The following is a 15,745-nucleotide window of genomic DNA, read 5'->3' as shown; positions in this document are numbered from 1 at the left end:
TTTTACCAAGTCTTCACTGATTACTTTTGTAAGTCCTGTTGCTGGTGTAGGGAGTTTTTCTTTTCCTGGTATTTGCTTTAGGTTTTTCAATATCAAACAATAGTTGACGAAGAAAAAGATCACTTACGATTAATTCCCATTCAAAACAAAAAATAGGGATCAAAATACCAGCTAGCGTACTCAGAAGATAAACAACCACATCCTAGAAAGGAGTTATGTCCAATAAAAAAGATATCATTTTATTTTATTTTCCATGTTTTATTTTGTTTTATTTCTATTGATTACCTTTAAAAGTGGACTAACATGGCTACCACACCTCTCTACTAGAAAGGAGGCACAAGAGCCTCAGTTGGTGCCAAGATCAGGATAATAATCTTGAAAAATTCCTTCAATCAGCTGGATTCTATCGTTGGCTCAAAAAAACCTCCACCTTTGGATTTATTGAAATGAACAAAATTGTTCTTTTTAACTTTTTTTAATTTTTCTTTTAATTTGAAACTTATTGCTTTATCAAATTGTTTTCTTATCCACCTGAATATCATCAGTCAATCATAACAATGTTCACTATTGTTTATCCATTATTTGAATCGCAATACTCAAAATAGCATAAAGCGAGCTTTAAAGAGACTGAGGAAAAACTTAGCTTATGTCTGGGCTGACCCAACAGGGAACTCATTTCACTTCGGCTTCTTCAGGGGAAGTCCAATAAAGGCCAATGGCTGTCTCAGACTCAAAAACAAAATTCTCATTACTCGAGTAATGAGAATTTTGTCATTGAGCCAATATTTTTTGGCCGCTGCTGCACACTGGGTAGAAGATTTCAGCGTATTGTCTACAATGGCATCTTGATCTTTTTCATGAGTTCTGACCCACAAGGTGGACCCTAGCATCAGATACTTATGATTTGGGTTATTCTTCCCAATGTGCATCACTTTGCATTTATACACATTAAATTTCATCTGACTCATAGCTCTGGAGGAGGGTCAGTTTGTATAGATCTGTTTTGGTAAAAGAAAAAAAACAGAACTTAAGTTTACCCTGTGAGCTACACTGGGCATTTTCAGACTTGCTTTGATTGGTAACTGAGGTTACCTGTGTCCTAGTCCCACCCACCCCTAGGTAAACTCCCTTTATACAGAGCAATCAAGGGACAAGTATCTCCATTACACTTAGTTGGTCAATCCTAATTCTTGTTACTCCCTGTCATACTTAACCTTTTCTCATTTGTGAATCACATCATTATGACCTTCATTCAATGCAATACATGTTCTGCTTTAATCCTAAGGCAAACTATCTGGAACCTTAGAGCTTGTCCTCCTACCTGTCTCCAAGGTGTCAGCCTTGAAAGAAGAGATCAACAAACTCAAGAAGTAATTAGCTACAATTAAAGAAGCATCCAGGATTATTCATTTCCCAGCGAATTTACCACCACCTCAGAGAATGAAACGTCAGAGGAATAGATGGGTCACAGTAGGCTCTGGTTGACTAAGATCTGTGACACAGAAACACTCTCCCTCCCAAGCCTTGCCCCTGTCAAATTCTTTTGCAGCTTTGCATCATTACAGTGGTGAAAAAAGAAGTACTGTGGAAAAACCAGAGGCAATGAAAGTCAGGGCCGCCGAGAGACTGGGCCGGGTCCGGGACAAGGCAGCTCCCAGGCCCCCCCGGCCCCGCCCCCTCTGCCACCCCCCCAGGTTGTCGTCACCCCCCCTGAGGGGGACCCGGCGCCACAGTCCCACCCGCCTCCGCCACCGGGCCGGGCCCCTTCCACCCAAACCCCCGCCAGCAGAAGTGCTGTCTTCTGACTCCGGCGTGCGCTGCCCACACAGACGGTTGCTGTCCTGGCATATCAGGGGGACCAGTGCATTACAAATGCTGGCTCCTCTCACGACCAAATGGCTTGCATTTGGCCGTTTTTGACATGGACGTCTTTGGTTTCAAAAATCGCCAAAAGTCAGAAACATCCATGTCTAGGGACGACCAAATCTAGGGACGTCCAAATTTAAGGATTTGGACATCTCTGACGGTATTTTCAAAATGAAAGATGGATGACCATCTTGTTTCGAAAATATGGGTTTCCCTGCCCCTGGATTTCGCCATTTTGCAAGGATGTCCAAATCGCAACTTGGACATCCCTTTTGAAATTGCCCCTCAATGTCACATATCATTAAAACAGCATTCTTTAACTGTTAGTAGCCCCTGTTAGGCAGTCAGGAAGCCCCTTGCATAACAGTGATTGGCTAGAAGTGAAACACTGTTTATATTCAAAACATGCAGTTGCTACAGAGAAAAGAGAAAATCATCATAAGAATGGTCTGCCCACACTCTTTTCCCATTGGTTAAAGTTGTGCAGTCGCAATGCTAGTCCACTTTAATGGTTATTAATAATAATAAAAATAATAGCAAAAGAACAATAGAAGATCATAACATGTTATTATTGTAAGTGCAAACAGTTTCAGAATAGTATTTTGAAGCAATCAATAATTAAAATGTGTAAAGTTAGTGGAATCAGAAGAATGAAGTGATCTGAAAGTTTTATTTTTTTTAATTAGTATTGATTTCCTATAGCCAGAGACAGTGAATAGAATCCATGCAGTTGGGCCATCTGGAATTCTGATGTAGCCACAGGAAGGAAGGGGGTCTAGAGGGTGAAGTAAACAATGCAATAAAAGTGAGTTTTCTGCATGTGGTATAATGTGTTGAATCAAAATTTCAATAGTCCCCAAAGTTTTAAATAACAGGGGTATAAAACAATAAACACAACCAACCTAACACTAATCTTCAATTACTTATTCTTAATATATATATAATCGGATATGTGGTAGAATCGCAAGGACAGAAGCCTCGGAAGCAACTTTTTTCACACTAGGAATACAGCCTAGTGCCTCGCTTAAATCATCATCGGCTTCTATACATGTCCAAGTGCCAAACCATACCAATTATTTCAAATCATACTTCCACTAAATACCTTTAATACAAAATTCATAAAACAACACTTATCTCTTAAACAGGAACATTAGGTAAACAGGACCCCCCAAAATGAATCATGTTTCAGACAGCTATGTCAGGTTAAGGTCCTACAAGCACAAATACCAAAAATCAGCAAATTTTAAAACCATAAAACATTCAATATACCTAAAAAACTAACTTGCCACATGCCCGTACTGGCATACCACATCACTTCAGTGCCACTAAGTAAATGATTTCCAAAATGGCACCTGTAATCCCAGCGTCATTCTTATACTTAAGACTCATTAATGTTTCCAGGAGGTCCGATTAATTGCTTACCAGCATGGACGCACGATTGCTGAAATTTTGTCATATAAGCAGATAGATTATCCTTTACAATTTGATTTTCTTCAAGGCCACGTTGTTTGTGGGGCATGTCAGTGGTGTGTCTCTGCAATGACGGGTTTCTCCTAGAGACCATCAGACACTCGCAGGTGATTACATAAAGAGATAACACTAATTGTGGTTCAAACAGTGTTATTTATGTTATTCAGTGTCCCTGCCCATTAATTGGATGGCTGGGGGGGTTGGGGCAGGGCCTGCCCTCTGGCAGCAGGCTGGGAAAGGGAAGGGAAGGAGGCTCGAGGGGGCTCAAATTTGTTTTAAAACGTTATGCAGGTAGCAGCCCGATATTCAACCAGGGCCTGTATAACTGTATAATATTGGTAGCTAATTCAGCTGGTGACAGTAATCATTTAAAAAAACCCTGACCGCCGCCAGCCGAATATCAGCCAACTACTTCTTTTTTGTTCTGGGCCTTTTTTTCTGTTCCATTATTGCTGAAAAATTTCCAGATTTTAAGCCCACCCAAAACAAACCCCCAACATGCCCCCTTGTGATTTAGATGAACTGCGGAGCAAAATGTCCCAATCCTGAGTTTGGAAAATTATGACTTAGATATTCTTGCATGAAAAATGTCCATCTGTCATTTTGTACCGCTTTTGAGAGTATAAGTATGCAGGGTAGTAGTGCATTTTGTGGGGGGTTTGTGGAATATGATCAGTTGCAGGGAACAGTAGGTGTTTAAGGAGATACAGTTAGGTTTCAGGTGTGAGGGCAGTTTTCTGTGTGGCAGGGCAGTAGTAGGCTTATTTTTTAGGGGATTGTGGTAGCTTGCGTGGCAATGAGTCAGTTGCATTGGACTATTTTTGGGTGTTTGAGGTCATTTTGCAGAGTGATGAGACAGTAGCATAGTATATTTTGTGGGGGTGGGGCAGTTTGCATAGTGGTGGAGCAGTTGTGGGAGGTCACATTTTGGGTGTGGAGCCAGTTAGGTTTTAGGTGTGGGTATGTATAGTGGTGGAGCAGTTTTTGGGTAGATAGTGCAATTGTTGGGGTTAGTTTTTGAGGGTGGGGTAGTTGTAGGAGGATATGTTTTTGTGCTGGGGCAGATTGTGGCTGGTGGGGCATAAAGGTTTTTAGGGGAGAGCTTTCTTGGGTGTGGTGGGGGAGTTGCAGAGTGTACTTTTGGGGTGTGTCAGTTGGCAGGATGGGGACAGTTGTGGGGTAGTTTTTTGGGATGGGGTAGTGTGCAGGGGGAATAATTTGGTGTGGGGCAGTTTGCAGGGGGTACTGTTTGGGGATAGGTTAATTAGAATGGTGGTGGAGCAGTTGCAGGGATAGGACAGTTTAAATGGTGGTGGGGCAGTTGCAGGGAGCATTTTGGGAGGGTAGGGCTATTTGCAGGGTCGTGTGGGAGTTAGGGTAGTTATTATTCTATGTTTCTAGTTAGTCTTGAGTCCCTTTTAACCTAGAATATAATATACACACTAAGGAGGTGTTTTACTTGAATGTATTCTCATACAAATAGCCATGACTGGAAGGTTATTTATAAATATAATCACAGATATTCTAGACCCAAATGGTATACAGTGTGTTGATCATGATTTTTCACCCATGATATCATGAACTACATAAACCAATGGATGGACTAACCTGAATATTGTGCATGCCTAATTTTAACCATGACTGTCCCAAGATATTTGGGAGGAATTTATTTATTTATTTTGATTTACAGGATAATTATTTAAAATATTTGGAAAAACAAAAATGTAAAAGTTAAAATAAAATAAAAAATAACTGGTGAGGACAGAATTTTATTGTTTGCCATAACATACATATGTCAAATCTTGTATAGTACATGGTAGATGAAGTTCCTCTTCAAAAGGCAAAGCTATTTAGCAGTGATTGTGGTAATCCCATCAGCTGCTTCTATTTTTAACAGGCCCTCCTTTCACCAGGGAATGGTATTGCCTTCCCAGTCCACCAGGATTCCATTGTGTTTCTTAGAGAGGGCACAAAGAACTTTCAGGACCCCATGCACACTCTCATCTACAGTCAGCTGTGCCTTTACAACAGAAAATGGTATGAATTAAGAGGGAAAACATACATTTTACCACAGATGTACCAATATTCAATGAAAGCAATGGGGGCAGATTATTCATAGGGAGGTTGATATTCAAAGTGAGTTACGTGGTCACCAGCAGGTGAATAGCTTGCTTCTCCCTTGATTTTTGGTGCTTATACAGATAAAACTGGGGGGGGGGGGGGGGGGGGGGGGGGGGGGGTTATTGCTAGATGCCCCAATTTTGTCCATATCATAAAGGGCTAGCATTGACTCATGGTGATGGTTGTGACTTATACATTTAGGCCCCGATGCTCAAAACTAAACGCTGGCACCAGAGGTCATTAGTGTCGTACTAGCACCTGGATTTAACTGCTCAGAATGTTCAGAGTGGTCTACCACGGGAAATGAGTGCATCAGGCACTTTCACAGATAGCATGCAAATATAGTCAAGCTCATGTTAATGAGGTAACTTTATATTCCTCCCCAATGCTCAGAAAAGAGCACCCGAAACAAAACTACCTTACTGCTGCAAAAAATAATGCCAGGTCCAAGCAGGCATTAGGGTGTTGGAAGAGAGGATTTTCCATGATTCTCATGCTTCTCTCATGATTCTTTCCGCAAAATCTGCCAGTTTTGATTGCTTTTGGAAGCAGAAGGACGCCCTTAAGTGCTGGCCATGACAGGCAGCAGCCCCATGCAAAAGCACATTTTGGCGTCTGTTTCCTGTGTCTAAATTTAAAACATCCAGGCAAAAAAAAGTTTTTAAATGCCCAGTGAAAGCACACATTGGCACCTGTTTCCTGCGTCTAAATATAAGCAACCAAGCCAAAAAACAAAATTTTAAACACATATATTTAGGCTGTAGAAAACAGATGCCAATGTGTGCTTCACGTTTGGGTTTTACCAGGTACATGCGCACAGGAACAGTGGAACTTATCTGCGCATGCACCAAGCACAATCCTCCTGCACCAAAGCACAGTCCTCCCGCTGAACTTCCTGATGCTCAATGCTACGAGCGTGGCTATATTTGCATCTCATTAGCATTTACCATTAGGGTGTTGTTGTTCTGTGCTGTACTGGCGGTATTTTTACAGCGCTATTCAGAATAGCACCAGAGTTTTGAGCATCGGGGCCTCAGTGGTAGTATTCTACCATTCATTGGACAAGTTACATACTTAAAGTTAGAGATGCTAAATAGCAGGTCTAAGTTTAAACTTATATGTGCCAACCCAATGGTGTTAGTTAAATGGATAGCACCACTGAATGTACGACTAACATTAAGCCCCAAACAAAAGCAGTGTGAAACAGCAGCCCAAATGCTAAAAGGACTTTATTCTGCTTTGTATTTTAACCTTTAAATATTTTTCTATCCAGACCACTATCCAGTATGTCTCTTTGTACTAACATCATCATTTTTTAACGGAGCCAGCGGGAGGGGGGAGAAAAGGAGGGACCTGGCACCACCAGGTTTGCACTTGCTCAAAAAGAGCCCTCAACCCCAGGCACCAGTGTTGCCAGGTGGAAAATTTTTTTCCCACCCAATCCAGCACAAAAACCGCCCAAAACCCGCCCAAACTCAAACCCCGCCCCTGACCACCCCACCCCCGCGTCATCACCCCCGCCCCCGCCGTCATCAACCCCGCCCCCGCCGTCACCGGCCCCGCCTCCCCCATCACCGGCCCCGCCTTCCCCGTCATCGGCCCCGCCTCCCACGTCATCGGCCCCGCCTCCTACGTCACTAACCCCGCCCAAAAACATCACTAACCCCGCCCCCCGCGGCCAAAAAAGCCGCACAAAAAACCGCCCTGAAGCCCAAAAAACAGCCCAAAAAACCGCAACCCGCCGCGGGCAAAACTTTCCCGCGGCGGGTCGCGGAAAACCGTCCAATTGGGCGGTAAAACCGCCCATCTGGCAACACTGCCAGGCACTCAACAAAACCTAAAAATTAGGCTTGGAGGCCTAGCCAGAGCTGCTGCTGTGTGTGACCACTACCTGCTGAGATAGAGAACATACTGAGGAGTTTCCGGCAGCACATGACCACATATAGGGAGGCAAAAGGATTGCTCTCTATCTCCACCTGCTGGTAGATGGACACAACACACCAGTCTATGGATTGATCAGCATGATGATATGGAAGGACTCATTTCGATAGATGTCATACAAAACTGCTAGTCATCTAGTCACTAAAAACTGCAATTATCCAATACATGTATTCCCCCCCCCCCCCCCCCCCCCCCCAAAAAAAAAAAAAAAAATTATACAAATAAGGCCTAAAGAAACTTTTTTTTTTAACTTCTCCTTTTCAAGGCACAGCCACTGCTGTTTTGTGCTGCAGAATCTTTTTGCCTTTTATTGTAGGTATTAACAAAATTAAGCACCAGCACTTCAAAAGCTAGCTGTCCCCTTTAAAAACTGGGCCAAGGAAGGTTAAATAGTCTGTCTAGGAACTAGGGACCCAATGCATAAAGCTTGTTGTGCTTGGAGCATTTGCTTTAGACCAGTTGTAGCCTGTCTAAAGCAAACTTTATTTAGCATGTAATACACAATGGGTTTCTGCTTCCCTTTTATCTCCGTAGCAGCTATCAACTATTCTATGCAAATGCATTGCAATAAGCATAGTGCAAGCAGATTGCTCCTCATGGTGCATCCTGGGATGCACTGGGAGGGGCTAAGCACCATATAAGGATTTTTTCCCTTTTGCTTAGCAGAGCATTAGAGCCTTGTTCTAATATGGGCACTGCAGTCGATTTAACAAAGGACTACATTCTATCAACATTTGCTACCAGCATTTCTACCGACATATGTTTACAGGTTTGCTGACCCCTCAGGCAGGCTCATATGCCAAAACACGGCCATATTGGGTCCTAGATGGGTTGAATCTGTGAATATAATAAAGGTCTTAGATACTTTAAAGCAGGATAAATTTTCCATGCCCATGCCACACCTCCCAGAAAAATTCCTTAACCCGCATGCTAACAGGTATAGTACAGGAGTATGCCTTAGTGCCATTATTTATTTATTTATTCATACTTGTATCCCACAATTATCCAAAAACAAGTTTCAGTTCAATGTGGCCATCATGTGGTACCCTTGTTAGCGCATGTCACGGGCTTAATGCTGTTTAGTAAACGTGCTCCTTAGATTGTGAGACCTCCAAGGACAGAAAAATACTTGCACACTGCTTCAATGGCTGGAGATAGTATAAAAGCAATTTTTAAAATGTCACATATTTTAGTTACCCTGAAATTCAAACCCATTTGGATCTCTGAGACCAAATTTTTAAACCACTACTTGGGGTCAGCTCAATGGGCTATTGATATGTAGGAGACTTTAGTTCAATTGCAGGAGATTTTAGTTCAATTGCCAGCCCTAGTTCCTTGGCTTTTCAGGTCAACTAGGACTCAGTGTACTATAGAGGTAGGAGAATGTCCAAATCATTGCAAAGCACCACCATCCAATGACCATGCTTAGGGTTCACTTCACATGTCCTAGTTTGCTAAAGAAACAGTGATTGGTGGCTCATGGCCAAAGGGCTATCACTGCACTGGCTGATCTGTAGAGAGAGGCTGTTTTAAATGTGTGAAATACCCAAGAGAGACACACAATTTTCAGAAGCCATTTACTCCTCTGACTACTTACCATTTTTGTAGCATTACATTACTAAGACAGACAGGCTCTTCTCAGTAAAACTTACAAACTAGTCAAGACAAACTGTTGTGTTGTGTTTATGTGCTACCTTTCATAGACTTAGTCTAGCCCGATATAAAAAAAGAGATCATGTGAGTATACTTACATGGATACTTAGTACTTACACAGGTGAAAGCGTTATTTGAAAACAGCCCATCATGTATGAGGGGGAAAGTAAGTATGTTCTTCCACAGCATGAATACTTTTTACCTGCATTTTCTTTTAAATGTTCCTAAGGCAGGCAGACAACAGGCATAGCAGGGGCAGAGCCATGGGTGGCCTGGGAGACCCTGGACCTGTTCACTTTCAGCTCAGGGACACTCAGCAGTGGTGCATCTTTGGTATAACTGGCAGAGATCCACAAGCCCCACCAGCTGAAAAAAAATCCACAGCCCGCCGTAAGCCCATTCTTTCCCCAGCAATCAACAGCAGTGCTCCTGAGCCACTACAACCAGTATGCATGCTCAGTTCATGCGCAAGGTGCCATCATTGGTGGCTAGGAGCCCTGCTGCTGACCATTTCAGCTGTCTGAGGAGAGTTATGGTGGGCGGCAGATGTCTTAGCAGGCAGGACTTGGGAATCCCTGCCAGCTAGGGTATTTAATTTGTAAGTTGAGTGGGGGAGAGGGGCGGGGAGGAAATACATCGTGCCCACCCTTTCTACCTGTTGGCACACCCAAAATTTGCTGCCTTGGTACACCACTAATGCATAGATAGTTTGCATTTTCAAAAGTGCTCATTTTTCTTTAAATTTTCATTGAAAAAGCAGAGGCAGATTTCTGCAGGTGCTTTTTTCTCACATGTGCTTCCACTGGTGCAAAATCTCTTGGAGATAAACTGACACACATACTTTTAGCTGTTCAAATGCATATACATACATTTGACAACATTTTGAGCATGCTAAATAGCAAATGTGCAGGTATTTGCTGTTGGATACTATTTTTTATTATTTATAAATGTTTCTAATTACAGTAGTCAAACAAATGTGTTTGTATACAAATGGGCACGGTCCACTTATATATGTCAACTACAGTGAACAAGTTAGGGAGACTGGTACAAAATTACTGGACCATTTTCAAGGACATTTATGGGGGCAGAGAGTAATTTACTTATATAAATTGCTCACTTCCTTGTCATCAAGCAGATGAATCCATTACGAATGGATTGTGTCCATCAACCAGCAGGGGGAGATAGAGAGCACTGAAAAACCATAGTGCCTCATGGCCAGCTAGCTCCATCTGCCTCTTAGTCTTCAGTATTCTCTATCTCCCCAGCAGGTGGTCGCAGCTTATTCAGCTCCTTCACAAAATTCTGCCTGGGGTGGCTCCTGTGCTTTGGCCAGTGGTAGTAGGGGTGTTGGGGGCTATTGCAGCTCCACTTTAAAGGCACATAGGTTCGCCCTTTCCCTGCCTTACCCGGCCCCCGATGTGGATGTAGACACATAGGTTTGCCCTGTCCCTGTCTTTTCCCACACTCTCCTTTGTGGATGCAGGCACATTGGTTTGTCCTTTCCCTGCCTTTCCCACTCTACTGATTCTCCGGAGTTGGAAATTTGCCTCTATTGCTGTTGCCTCTAACTTTCCTCACAGCGTTAAAAAAAAAAAAGTTGCGTCACGCTTTGGCGCTGCGATTCCAGAAAAGAGGTTTTCTTCTGATTGTGCAGCGTGACCGGAGCTCTGGGACTCGGTCTAGTGAGGTAAGAGCGTTTTGTAGCTCCTCTCGGGAGGGCCTGCGAGCGGGACGTTTTTGGCGTGAATCTGCCATTTTCAATTTTCCACCATTTTCGGCGATGGCTGCGGAGGTTGTTAAGTGCTCTTCCCATTGTGGCAAGGGCAGATCCGCAGCAGGGCTCTGTAAATCATGCTCATATCACCCCTCTCCTCAAGTCGCTTCACTGGCTCCCGATCTGCTACCGTATATAGTTCAAGCTTCTCCTATTGACCTTCAAGTGCACTCAATCTGCAGCCCCCCATTACCTCTCTACCCTCCTCTCCCCGTATGTTCCCACCCGTAACCTCCGCTCTCAGGACTAATCACTCCTATCCATACCCTTCTCTACCACCGCTAACTCCAGACTCCACCCCTTCTGCCTCGCATCACCTTATGCCTGGAACAGACTTCCAGAGCCCATACGCCATGCACCCTCCCTCCCCATTTTCAAGTCCTTACTCAAAGCCCATCTCTTCTCCCTTGCTTTTGGCGCCTAATCACCCTCCCCATTCATGTTACCTACACTGACTACATAGTTTGTAACCTTTAGATTGTAAGCTCTCTTGAGCAGGGACTGTCCTTCCCCATGTTAAACTTGTACAGCGCTGCGTAACCCTGGTAGCGCTATAGAAATGCTAAGTAGTAGTAGTAGTAGTCTTCAGACGTCAGAGCTGGCACAAGCATGGCGAGCGATGTTTCTTCCCGCTCAGTGGAGCTGGCAGCGGGCGCCATTTTGGACGCGCCGCATGGTGCGACCCCCACAGAAGCGGAGGGGTTTGAAACTGGAGGGGAGCCTTGTGTGGAGGCTAACAAGGGAGCTTCTATCCCCGGACTGGAACCGGGAGGCCAGGGTGAGCCCTTCTCCCCTGAGTTTGTGTTGCTGCTGCATAAAGCATTCATGTTAAAAAGAGCTCTCCCGCAGGGGTCTCATTCTGCCTTGCTAACTGTTCCCCCTCCAGTGGAGCCCGGCGTTTTCCCCTGACAGCTGGCCACAAGACAAGTGCAGAAGGGTTAATTCCCCTTCAGAGAGTGGTGCACCCCCCTTCTGCCCCCCGTGGTCGGGATGTGAGGATTCTGAGGGGTCTGGCAGGCCCTCGTGGTCTGAAGAGCCAGAGGAAGGTGCAGGATTGCCACCAGATCCAGATGATCTTTCCGCGGTGAGGATTTTCCACTGCGATGAGCTGCCAGCGCTTATTTCTGATGCCTTGCAGGTCCTCTCTATTGAAGATCCTGGGAGTGACGAAGCCTCCTCTGGTAATCCGAGGATGGCAAGTACTAAGAAGCCTCCTCAAGCCTTTCCTTTGCATGACTCCATCCAAGAGCTTATTTCGGCTCAATGGGCTGACTCCGAGGGGCCTCTGAAAGTCGCCAGGGCAATGGGGCAATTATACATGTGGACAATGGGGAGCCGGTTGATATTGTATATCTGGATTTTCAGAAGGCGTTTGACAAAGTGCCGCACGAAAGACTCCTGAAGAAATTGCAGAGTCATGGAATCGGAGGTAGGGTATTATTATGGATTAAGAACTGGTTGAAAGATAGGAAGCAGAGAGTAGGATTGCGTGGCCAGTATTCTCAGTGGAGGAGGGTAGTTAGTGGGGTCCCGCAGGGGTCTGTGCTGGGTCCGTTGCCTTTTAATGTATTTATAAATGACCTAGAGATGGGAATAACTAGTGAGGTAATTAAATTCGCCGATGACACAAAATTATTCAGGGTCGTCAAGTCGCAGGAGGAATGTGAACGATTACAGGAGGACCTTGCGAGACTGGGAGAATGGGCGTGCAAGTGGCAGATGAAGTTCAATGTTGACAAGTGCAAAGTGATGCATGTGGGTAAGAGGAACCCGAATTATAGCTACGTCTTGCAAGGTTCCGCGTTAGGAGTTACGGATCAAGAAAGGGATCTGGGTGTCGTCGTCGATGATACGCTGAAACCTTCTGCTCAGTGTGCTGCTGCGGCTAGGAAAGCGAATAGAATGTTGGGTGTTATTAGGAAGGGTATGGAGTCCAGGTGTGCGGATGTTATAATGCCGTTGTATCGCTCCATGGTGCGACCGCACCTGGAGTATTGTGTTCAGTACTGGTCTCCGTATCTCAAAAAAGATATAGTAGAATTGGAAAAGGTACAGCGAAGGGCGACGAAAATGATAGTGGGGATGGGACGACTTTCCTATGAAGAGAGGCTGAGAAGGCTAGGGCTTTTCAGCTTGGAGAAGAGACGGCTGAGGGGAGATATGATAGAAGTGTATAAAATAATGAGTGGAATGGATCGGGTGGATGTGAAGCGACTGTTCACGCTATCCAAAAATACTAGGACTAGAGGGCATGAGTTGAAGCTACAGTGTGGTAAATTTAAAACGAATCGGAGAAAATTTTTCTTCACCCAACGTGTAATTAGACTCTGGAATTCGTTGCCGGAGAACGTGGTACGGGCGGTTAGCTTGACGGAGTTTAAAAAGGGGTTAGATAGATTCCTAAAGGACAAGTCCATAGACCGCTATTAAATGGACTTGGAAAAATTCCGCATTTTTAGGTATAACTTGTCTGGAATGTTTTTACGTTTGGGGAGCGTGCCAGGTGCCCTTGACCTGGATTGGCCACTGTCGGTGACAGGATGCTGGGCTAGATGGACCTTTGGTCTTTCCCAGTATGGCACTACTTATGTACTTATGTACTTATGTACCCTCTAAGTGAGGAGCATTTGGCACGCCTAGCAGTGCCTAAAGTGGATGCCCTAGTCACGGCTGTGACAAAGAGGACTACCCTCCCAGTTGAAGGAGGAGTCGCCCTGAAGGACATGCAGGACTGACGCCTGGAATCAGCTCTGAAACAGTCCTTTGAAATTTCAGGCCTATCCTTACGAGCGTCTGCATGCAGCTGCTATGCTGCCCGAGCCTACCTCACTTGGTTGCAACAGGCAGTGGAACAGCCCAGGGATGGAGCGGAGCCCCTTACTGAGTCGGCCTTGTCTTTCTTGGCTGACGCCCTTTATGATCTGGTCAGAGCTTCGGCTAAACAGATGGCTGTGGCGGTGGCAGCTCGCCGCCTTCTATGGCTACGGCTTTGGGCGGCTGACATGGCCTCTAAGCAAATGTTGGTGAAGTTGCCCTTCCAAGGCCTTCTCCTATTTGGTGAGGAGTTGGAGAAAATTGTTAAAGGCCTGGGGGATGCTAAACCCCAGCGCTTACCCGAGGATAGGCCGAGGCCTCCCTCCAAGGGTCAAGTTGTTCCCTCCTCTTACAGACCTCGCTTCCGTGAAGCTAGAAGGTACCGCCCGGGGCGTTCTGCTGGGTTCACTTCTCATGCCCGCTTTCAGCAGAGGAACTCCTTTCATTCGGACAAATGTTCTGCAGCAACCGACTCAAGGCCTGGAGATCAAGGGCGACCCTCTCAATGATGGTGCGCCGGCCCTCTCCTCAATTCCTGCAATAGGAGGATGGCTTTCCCTCTTTCTCAAGGAGTGGGACAAGATTTCCTCAGATCAGTGGGTTTTGGACCTGATCAGAGATGGGTACAGAATAGAATTCAATGCCCCGGTGACAGACGTGTTTGTGGAGTCTCGTTGCAGTTCTGCCATCAAATGGGCGGCGGTAGAGGAGTCCTTGCAAGGCTTGATTCTCCTAGGGGCGGTATCCCCGGTGCCTCCTGCCGAACATGGCTCCAGCTGTTACTCCATTTACTTTGTGGTGCCGCGAAAAGGTGGGTCTTTTTGGCCTATCCTCGACTTAAAAGAAGTCAACAAGTTTCTAAGAGTGCGGCATTTTCACATGGAAACCCTGCGCTCCGTCATTGCAGCGGTACAGCCAGGAGAGTTTCTCACGTCTCTGGATCTGAAAGAAGCTTACTTGCACATTCCTATTTGGCCCCCGCACCAAAGGTTTCTTCGATTTGCGGTGATGGGAAAACATTTCCAGTTTCGGGCCTTGCCTTTTGGCCTCGCCACAGCTCCCCGAACCTTTTCCAAGGTAATGGTGGTAGTAGCTGCTTTTCTCAGGCGAGAGGGTATTCGGGTTCACCCATACCTAGACAACTGGCTCAAGAGCGGACTCGACAGAGGAGAGTCATCAAGTAACAGCCAGAGTGGTCTCAGTACTTCAATCTCTGGGCTGTGTCGTCAATATGGCCAAAAGTCACCTGCCCCCCCTCTCAATCTCTAGAATATTTGGGGGTCCAGTTCGACACAGCTTCGGGGTTTGTTTTTCTCCCCGAGCAAAAGCGGTGCAAACTTCAGAACCAGGTCCGTCTGCTCCTGAGGATGCTTCACCCCCACGCTTGGGACATTGTCCAGCTGTTAGGGTCGATGACGGCCACCTTGGAAGTGGTGCTCTGGGCGAGAGCGCACCTGAGACCTCTGCAGTGCTCCCTGCTTCAACGATGGTCTCCAATTTCTCAGGATTATCAGTGCAGACACGTGGCTCCCTGTGGCCCGGCTCAGTATGGAGTGCTGGCTCTCAGACAGCATGCTGCGGCGAGGAATGCCGCTAGCGCTCCCCGATTGGTGCCTGGTGGTAACAGATGCCAGCCTGAAGGGCTGGGGTGCACATTGCCGGGGAAGGCATGCCCAGGGTCTCTGGACACCCGAGGAGTCGGAGTGGTCCATCAATCGCTTGGAGTAGAAAGCGATTTTCCAGGCTCTTCTGGCCTTTCACTCGACCCTGGAAGGATTGGCTGTCAGAGTTCTGTCAGACAACACGACAGTAGTGGCCTACATAAATCAACAAGGCGGCACTCAGTGCAGAGCACTGGCCATGCAGATTTGCCACTGGGCCGAGCTACATCTGCAGTTTCTGTCAGCAGCTCACATTGCAGGTCAGAGCAACGTGCAAGCCGATTATCTAAGCAGGCATCAAATCGACCCAGTGGAGTGGGAACTGGCAGACGAAGTGTTTCTTCAGATCTGTGCCAAGTGGGGGACACCTGTAGCGGATCTTATGGCCTCAGGCGCAAATGCCAAAGTCCCGTGCTTTTATAGCAGACGGAGAGATCCTCGCTCG

At 45.9% G+C, this 15,745-nt stretch overlaps 1 protein-coding gene across 3 annotated transcripts in view; it reads right to left on the bottom strand.

The window, feature by feature from the left end:
- Positions 1 to 5,094: 5,094 nt before the first annotated feature.
- The window catches only part of LOC115470456 (C-factor-like), a 150,062-nt gene continuing 139,411 nt past the window's right edge, over positions 5,095 to 15,745 (bottom strand). For all 3 annotated transcript variants that reach the window (XM_030203651.1, XM_030203649.1, XM_030203648.1), the window contains exon 6: positions 5,095 to 5,356. In XM_030203651.1, coding sequence (XP_030059511.1) covers positions 5,243 to 5,356 — 114 coding nt within the window. In that variant the 3' untranslated portion in view covers positions 5,095 to 5,242. The remainder of the gene's footprint in view (positions 5,357 to 15,745) is intronic.

Source organism: Microcaecilia unicolor, chromosome 5 (assembly GCF_901765095.1).
Source record: "Microcaecilia unicolor chromosome 5, aMicUni1.1, whole genome shotgun sequence".
NCBI classification, from domain to species: Eukaryota; Metazoa; Chordata; class Amphibia; order Gymnophiona; family Siphonopidae; genus Microcaecilia; species Microcaecilia unicolor.
Note: the sequence above shows the minus strand (reverse complement) of the source record. Positions and strands in the feature narration are given on the sequence as shown.